General features: G+C 50.2%; 1 protein-coding gene across 4 annotated transcripts in view; it reads left to right on the top strand.

Annotated features, from left to right (window-relative positions):
• NEDD4L (neural precursor cell expressed, developmentally down-regulated 4-like, E3 ubiquitin protein ligase) overlaps nt 1–8990 on the top strand; it is a 295197-nt gene that overhangs the window by 273551 nt on the left and 12656 nt on the right. For all 4 annotated transcript variants that reach the window (XM_010854760.1, XM_010854759.1, XM_010854758.1 and 1 more), the window contains one exon: nt 7284–7357. In XM_010854760.1, coding sequence (XP_010853062.1) covers nt 7284–7357 — 74 coding nt within the window. The remainder of the gene's footprint in view (nt 1–7283; nt 7358–8990) is intronic.

The following is an 8990-nucleotide window of genomic DNA, read 5'->3' as shown; positions in this document are numbered from 1 at the left end:
CTGGGGCCCTCCCCACACTGACCTCCACCACTGACCAGCTGCCTCCCCTGAGCCCTCAAGGTTCCTGGATTTCTACAGGGCCCAGCGTGTAGTGATGCCTACTGCATGCTTAGTGAGCAAAGGACTGAACCGAACTGATCTCGTTTTTTTAATGTTAGAAGTAACGGAAGCTCCAAGTGTGAGAAAACAAAATGTAATTGGAATTGTGGTGACTTTTTATTAAGCTGGACCTTTTTTTTAAGGGTCTTGACTGCCAATTTTTAAAGGGTAACACATGGCTCAGAGAAGGCAATGGCACCCCACTCCAGTACTCTTGCCTGGAAAATCCCATGGATGGAGGAGCCTGGTAGGCTCCAGTCCATGGGGTCACCAAGAGTCAGACATAACTGAGCAACTTCACTTTCACTTTTCACTTTCATGCATTGGAGAAGGAAATGGCAACCACACCAGTGTTCTTGCCTTGAGAATCTCAGGGACGGGAAGCCTGGTGGGCTGCCATCTATGGGGTCACACAGGGTCGGACACGACTGAAGTGACTTAGCAGCAGCAACACATGGCTAATCATCCTGAAAGTATGTCTTCTTTGCATTTTTAACACATGGAGGGAGACGAAAGAGCCAAGAAGACTTAAAATCAGTCTTGGACTGTCAAATGCAAAAGGAAGGGTCTCATGTATATCCACTTACAGAGCTCCATCCATGCTCAGTCACATCGGTCTGTCTTATCTGACTCTGCAACCCTTTGGACTGTAGCCCTCCAGGCTCCTCTGTCCATGGGAGTCTCCAGGCAAGAATACTGGAGCGGGTTGCCATTTCCTTCTCCAGGTCATCTTCCCAACCCAGGGATCAAACCCATGTCTCCTCCATCTGTTGCTTTACAGATGATTCTTCACTGCTGAGCCATCAGGGAAGCCCATAGGACTCCATACGACTAACTTAAATAACACAGTTCAGAAGGCATTACTGATGCCATGATTCGATGCAGACGCCCTGAGAGACCTTCCTCAGTTACAGTTAAATGTAACTGTTTCTACCTAACAAGCACAAACCAAACAGAAAATGTTTGCATTTTAAGTAGACTTCTGATAAAGGCGCTGATGATCGTCATAATTCATGTCAATTATTCATTACAGACAGTTCTCAAGCCTCCTCATTTAATGTGGATGTTTCTGACTTTGGCTTGAATCAGGTAGAGTAATGTGAGCAGAACAGACTGGCAAGATGAGTAAGATGATGATTAGGAGCCTGTTTGTGAAAGTACTGCCTTTCCTTTTGAGAGAGCTAAGCCTGATTAACAAGGAACTAGCATATCTATTTTGTATTCTGGAAAAAATACGAGTGAATTAAGCAGCTGCACCTAGCTCTCATCTCCCACATTCAGTCCCTCACCAGGCCCTGTTCATTTTTACTCCCTGCTATTTGTCAGTTCTCTCTGTTTTCCCTGTCTGCCCCCTCACGAATACCTGAGGGTAAGCTACCATATACATATTATATGGCTTCCCTTCTGGCTCAGCTGGTAAAGAATCCTCCTGCAATGCGGGAGACCTGGGTTTGATGCCTGGGTTGGAAAGATCCCCTGGAGAAGGGAAAGGCGACCCACTCCAGTATTCTGGCCTGGAGAATTCCATGGCCTATATAGTCCATGGGGTCGCACATAATATATGGTGATACCTATTATATACACACATAAACCTTTATTCATTTCCCGGCTGAGCTGAATCTCCGTCGCTGCTCGGGCTTTCTCCGGCCGCAGCGAGCAGGGCTGCCCTCTAGCTGTAGGGTGTGGGCTTCTCGTCGCGGTGCCTCCTCTTGTTGTGGAGCACAGGTTCTAGGGCCCATGGGCTCAGCAGCTGCAGTCGCCGGGCTCTAGAGCACAAGCCCAGTAGCTGTAGCACACTGGCTTAGTTGATCCACAGCATCATGGGATCTTCGATCTTCCTGGATCAGGGATTGAACTTGTGTCTCCTGCACTGGCAGGCGGATTCTTCACCATGAAGCCCCCCCTTGTAGACGTCTAACTGGTCTTTTATATCCACCTTGACCTCCTACAGTGGCAGAGCGGTCTTGGCAGAATGTGAGATGATCATGTCATTCCTCTGCTGAAAGCACACAGAGAATTCCCATTTTGTCACTGTCGAGATAAAGCCCCAAACCCTGTATGTGCCCCGTGACGTCCTGCGTGGCCAGGCCCAGCGTACTTGTCTCAGCTGCACTTTGCGTCATTGCTGCCTCTCATACTTTCTGGGTCTGCTGCCATGAGACCTGTTGCACACACCAAGCTCCTTCTTGCCTCAGAACCTTTGCACATTCCATTCCTTCAGTGGGGAACACACTCCCAGCCTCGGTTCAGACAGCCAGCTCTGACCCCAGACCCCAGTCCTTCAGAGGGTCTCTCATGTCTCCCTGTGGCAGGTACCATAAGTGCCTTTCCACTCATTTGTACGATTGCATGTTCCACATCTGTCTCATCTGGTACAGTTGCATGTTCCACATCTGCCTCGCCCGTCGGCTCAGCCCGGTGGTGGCTGTCCTGGGGCTGCCTGTTGCTCACCGCTGTGCACTCACCAGCTCACAGTGCCCGCTGCAAGGCCGGTGCTCAGAACAGAGTTGTTGAGCCCAAAACGTGGACATCAGCAAGAGGCTTGTGCAGGCGTTGCCCTCTCCAGCCCTTTGCAAAGCCGCCGTTTTATTTTTCTGATACTGAGCTGCATGAACTGCTTATGTATTTTGGAGATTAATCCTATGTCAGTTGCTTCATTTGCAGTTATTTTCTTCCATGTTGAAGGTTGTCTTTTCATCTTGTTTATGGTTTCCTTGGCTCTGCAGTGCATTGCAGTTTTTCTAACCCAAAAGGGAGCCCACACCTCCTTGTACCAAAAAGTAAAGTCATTCCTTCAGTGGAGTGAAGTTCCCACAGAAGCGAGATGTGCATGCGGTCAGCCTTCCTCAGTGCTCTAAGCTTTTTCTCCTTCTGTAATTAGAAATTTCAGCCCGTGAACGTTGGTGGTGGCTGTCACTTTGTATAATGGAACTGCAGCTGTTGCCATGTTTTTCTGGTTTGTTTTCTTTCTGGTTGGTGAGAATCTGGAGCTGCTGGGTGGGGGGCCTATTAAAAATGTTTCAAGTGAACAAATTTCAATATTTAACAATCGTCATACACCAACCAGAGATGTAAACCATGCACTCATGTACGCCCCACACACACGTGCCCCACCGGGAGGAGACATGCTTTCAGAGCCGTGACGCGCAGAAACTCTGGACTGCAGGACCAGCAAAGCAGCGCCTGATGGGCGAGAGGCGCCCGCCGCGGGGACTTGTGAGAAGCTATGCGGTGGGGCAGGGCAGAGGCGCAGCGCCTGATGGGTGAGAGGCACCCGCCACGGGGACTTGTGAGAAGCTGTGCGGTGGGGCAGGGCAGAGACTGGGCGGCAGCCGCACAGGAGAGCTCTTTGGGGCCTGGCCTGAGCTGGGCGAAGGCACACGTTTCCAGTTGGGATGACAGTGCTCCTTTGAGGGCAAAAACCTGTTCTTAGAGGACAAGAGGTCTCAGCCATCACAATGGCTTGTGTCCTCCATGGGGCCACAGAACATACTGCTAGTGTCCCATAGGCATCTTTGGTAAGATTGCACAAGAGGAAAGGGGCAATTGAGGGGGGGTGGCATCTAAAAAGGCTCTTCGGGGGGTGCTGACTGGGGAAAAAGGCTGAGAAGCACTGGGTGGGGGAGAGCAAACCGGGGAAAGACAGACACTGGAAACAGGAGGGGAGAGAGAGGGGAGAGGCCAGACCAAGAACCCAGGGAGGAGGCGGCTCCTCCAAGACGGGGTCAGGAAGATGGGCCGGGGCAGCTGCGGGGAGCGTGAAGGTGGGAAGAGGCGCTGATCGCCGGGGGAGCCTGGGGAGGACGGGGACAGCAGCGCCCAGGAGCGGGAGGAGAAGCAGCCAGACTGACCAGGTCCGGCACGCCCGATTGGACCCAGTGTCTCTGCGGACTTCTCAGACCTTTGTCCTAAAGCGTCTGCCAGAAGATTGGGGAGACCTGTGTGGGTCCCCAAGTTGTTACTTAGCAAAGAAGTGGGGTCCAGTTCTGTGAGAGCCGCATCCCAGAGGTTCTGCTGGTCTTCGTGGTCTTGTTTTACAAAGACAAGAGAGGAGTTCGTACTTGGGCCAAGAGACTTCAAGAAAGAAGTTTTCTTCCATCAGCACTGTTGACCCCTCTGTGTGCCAGGCGCTGTGTTAGTTTGTTAGTGTCGGGTCCTTAAGGAAGGAGTTCAGACACAAGACGACAACTGTTTTTAAAAAGTGGAATTTTTAAAGACCCTGGTGCCTGGAAAGATTGAGGGCAGCAGGAGAAGGGACAGTAGAGGATAGTTGGATGGCATCGCTGACTCAAGGGACGTGAGTTTCTAATGGAGTTTGAATAACAGCTGTTCCTGCCCACAGGGGTGTGTGAGGCCAGGGAGGGGGGCAGCTGAGGCTCTGGGAGGACTTACCTTATCCAGGGAAGGGCCTGCAGCCCCCGAACCCCCATCACTGCCTCCCAGAGAAACTGTGGCCCTGATCAGCCATGTGACCCAGAGTTGCCCTGGCCAGCAATTCCTTCCCTAGCACAGATAGTACAGTCTGCTCTTTTTTTTTTTTTTACTTTCAAAAATAATTTCATATATCTGATTATAAAAATAATAATAAAATATTGATCTTTGTAATAAAGTCGGTACAGTAAACACATATTAAAATCACCCTTCACTCGTACCACCTAGAGAAAAATCACCATTAAATTTTGGTTTGTATCTTCCAGAATTGTTCTCTGTAAACACACAAGGTATTTTTATTTATTAATTACAGGAGTGGAATTGTAGAATGTGCACAGTTTTAACTTAATAAATCCTAGGTAGCTTTCCATGTCAGTAAATACCATTTTTTAATAGCTACGCTGGATTTCATTCCATAGACCAAACATCTTTTTTTAATGACTTTTATGTATTTGTGGCTGCACAGGGCCTGTGTTGCTCTGCGGGCGCTCTTCTCTGGTCGTGGTGAGTGGAGAGCGCCTCTTTGTCCCGCCGCCCCGGCTGCTCGCCGCGGTGGCCTCTCTGGGCGCGTGGGCTCTGGAGCGCAGGCTCAACAGTTACAGATTTGGTTGCTCCACCGCATGTGGGGTGTCTCCTGCGCTGGCAGGCGAGTTCCTTACCGCTGAGCCACCAAGGAAGCCCCGTAGACCAACCAGATTTTAGCCACGCCCTAGTGGTCAGCATCTAAGCTATGTCAGCATCTCACCATATAAACAGTATGAGGCCTGTAATCCTGAAATACACATTTTTGTACCAATATCTTACCATTGGTATAAATCCTAAAAGAGAAGTAACTATAAGAAGGGATTTGCACCTTAAAATCTTGATGCCTGTTGCCATCCCACTTCCTAAGCAGAACTGTTCAATATCCTCAAGAAGTGCTGGGACATACACGGGACAAGAGCAGATCCCCGCTGGAGGGGGACGGGGTGGTGACTGGACAGGCTGGAAGACAGCGGTGGAAGGGAGCCCGGTGGGAAGGAAGGATTTGAAGAAATATAAAAATACAGTAGCAGTTAAGTCCATACTGGGGACAGGAAAGCATCGTATTGACGTTGTAGAAAGTGGGGTTCAGTCATGTGGGAGAGAAGCTAGGTCCCTTCCCAGACAATGAAGAAAAGGAGGAAGAAGAACACAGGAAGGTCCAAGACCGAGGATCCGCAGGCTTAGATTGAATAAGCTGCCTCCACGTGAAAAAGAACAACAGTCAGGCGCACCATCAGAGGAAATGCTGACAGGAGGAGGGTGTGAGAGGCATGCCAGAGATGTCCGGTCTGCTCCTGGGTGTGTGTGGCAGGGCTGAGGCACTCTGTTGCGCTGCGCAGTTGCTAAGGGGTGTCCACAGCAGGCTTCCCTGTCCTTGACTATCTCCCAAGTTTGCTCAAACTCCTGTCCGTCGAGTCGGTGGTGCCATCCAACCATCTCATCCTCTGCTGCCCCCTTCTCCTGGCTTTAGTCTTTCCCAGCATCAGGGTCTTTTCCAGTGAGTCAGCTCTTCATCTGGTGGCCAGAGTATTGGAGCTGGGTTGGGGTCGCTGAAAGTGGACCTGTGTCAGAGCAGGGGTTTGTGACTGCATCCCGCGTGAGGGATGTGACCTGGACGTTTACTCTGGAGAACCTGCTCCCTCAGGCTTGGCCTCCTCCTGGACATAGCCAGATGCATGTGGGGAAAAGACTGCGAGGACTCCCAGCAGAATATAAAAGTGGTTATCCATGAATAGGGGAGCTGTGGGTGGTATTTTTTTCCTCTTTATTTCCCCGGAATTTCCACGAGAGTAAACACTTTCCTGTTAGATCAGTAGACTCTTCCTTCCCTTCTGCTACTTACTGCTTTGTCCACTCGGATGTTAAGCCAGGGCTAGCAGAGGAGGAGACTCTGCCTTGGGTTTGGCGTCTTTGCTTTCTGCGCTCCTGGGCGGCTCTGATGGAGGCGGGGACGTTCTGGGACAGGGAGCCGGGAGGCGGTGTCGTGTGCCTGCTAAGTCCCTTCAGTTGTGTCCGACCCTTTGTGACCCCGTGGACTGTAGCCTGCTAGGCTCCTCCATCCATGGGATTCTCCAGACAAGAACGCTGGAGTGGGTTTCCAAACCCTCCTCCAAGGATCTTCCCGACCCAGGGCTCGAACCTGCGTCTCCTGCACTGCAGGCAGATTCTTTTATCGCTGAGCCACGGGGGAAGCCCGAGGTGGTGTCTGATGCACAGAAAGGTGGGGGTTCTCCGGGGGCAGGTGGGTCCATCCCTCACTTGACTTCCTCAGCTTCTCTCTTGTAAGTCCCTGTGTTTTTCCCCTTTGAAAGAAATTCCACGTATTTTTTTTACGGCTATAAAATCTAATTTTCAGCAACAAATTGGGATCTCTGCAATCTTGATGGATGTACCCTGTCTTTTCTGTGAAACATAATTAAATTTCTTGGTAAGTCAATAGCAGATGAAAAAAAGTGTTGTTCTCCACTGTTGCTAATGTATGAAGGATAATTAAAACTCATAAATAACCATAAAATCATTTGCCTTCGATGATAACATCTTTAAGCGTGTAACATCTTAACAATTTAAAGGCCTCATTAGATACTCCCCTGGACACAGAGCCCATTTTCTGGTAAAGAGTTCTGAATAAATTTTACTTACGTTCCTCTCATAGTGAGACGTTATTACTCAGTGATAATATGCAAGATAGCTTCATGATGGTGATCGTTGTTTTATCTTTGTAATTGCAGACATATCAAGTGGATCTGAAGCCCAACGGGTCAGAAATAATGGTAACGAACGAAAACAAGAGAGAGTACATCGAGTACGTACACACAGCCCTTTCTTTTGCCCTCGCCAGAACACCTTGTGCATGCCGTGGACATCCTCTTAACAGCCTGGGTTCCTTTCTGGTTTGGGCTCATCAGATGCTGAATTACGGGATGGAAAGTGTGACTTGTGTCATGACTTCTTGGAGCTGCCAGACAGGAGCAGTGGGAGGAGAGAAGGGTCCTTGTTGAGTAACATAGCAGATACTCTGGGAGCCGGTGGGCGTCCTGTCTAAAACTGAGAATTACAGCGATGGAACACAGTGTCAAAAGCCAGTTGGGGTAAAATTAGAGACAACCAAAGAGAGGATACTGCCTCTCTCTCCTGACTTCTCTTCCATGATGAAAGTGTAGGAAAAGAGTTAAAATGGATAGGGAGAATTCAGCAGGTGCTGAAACATCGTTCCTGACGTGTGTAATTTTCTTTACTCAACCTCAGCCTCCATTGGTGGAACAAAATGTTGAGTCCTTTGGAAATCTAGGACAGCTGTAGTGGCCAGAAGGTCCTTCTCTGTTGGGCAGCTTGCATTTTCCTCTTTGGTGTATATGCGTGCCTCAAGCACACAGTTCTGGTACCCTCCAAGGATTGGCAGGTTGCCCTCGCTAACCTTGGGCAGGTCAGCGGAACAGTGGCTGGCTCCCAGGGTCTTAGTTTCTGCTCATCTAGTGAGTTACAGCCATGGCCTGAACTTGTTTGCATTCAGAACATCATCTCAACAGGCCAGGTTGCCTCCTCTCTCATTATAATGGATCACAGGACTTGAGAGAACTGGCCGAGGATCTTAGCATCCTTCCTTAGCATCTGCAGAGAAAAGCCTACTGTCTTTTCTAATTAGGAAGAAGGAAAGAGTGTCGAGTCCCTAGAGACCCTGACAAAGGACGGACTTCTCCACTCGCAAGTTTGAAAACTTAGCACTCTTAGTCAAAGGCTAGAAGTAAGATACTGCAGTTCTTGCCTGTGCACGTTAATTGGCACTTGGCTGAACTGGACAGTCTCCACAAGTAAATGGTGTTCTGGCAGACACCATTGTCTTCGTTCAGAAGCACAGACTTGGAGTCGACTTCTGGCAGCCCCCCACCCCAGGGGGACTAGGGTCAGAAGTCAGAGGGTCTGGACCTCGTGATACATGTTGTGCGTCTTTCTTTGCAGTTAATTCTTTCGGGTTTCAGGTCGGGGTCGGGGGCAGGGCCTCAGGCAGCGTCTCCACTGGCTTCACCGCCAGAAGTCGGGTTGAACTCCCGTCTTCTCTGTCGCCCCTCCACCCCGGTCGCAGGAGGCTTGTTGCCTGGTGATCACAGCACACGCCGAGGGACCGACCCCCGAAATGCTGAGCAGTGAGGCGGGCGGCGAGGCGTCCGTCCCCGTGGTCGTCCGTTCGCCAGTGGCCGCCCCCCCCCCCACCCCCGCACCGCCCGCATAAGTGAGAGCCCTTGGTGACGAGGTCCCCGTGCTGTTTCACGACAGAGCGCCTTAGGTGGACTCCAAAGCAGATTCGCCTGGCAGTAAATGCTGCTGTGCGCTAAACGTTGTCACAGGGAGCATGGTTTCAGTGGATTTCTGTGACTCAGAGGTTTTTTTACCACCAGTCCTCCAAATGTTGGTATTAAAGTATTAATGTTAATGGTAAA

Source organism: Bison bison, unplaced genomic scaffold, assembly GCF_000754665.1.
Source record: "Bison bison bison isolate TAMUID 2011002044 unplaced genomic scaffold, Bison_UMD1.0 scf7180017864349, whole genome shotgun sequence".
Lineage (NCBI taxonomy): Eukaryota > Metazoa > Chordata > Mammalia > Artiodactyla > Bovidae > Bison > Bison bison.
This window is presented reverse-complemented; position numbering and strand designations above follow the sequence as displayed.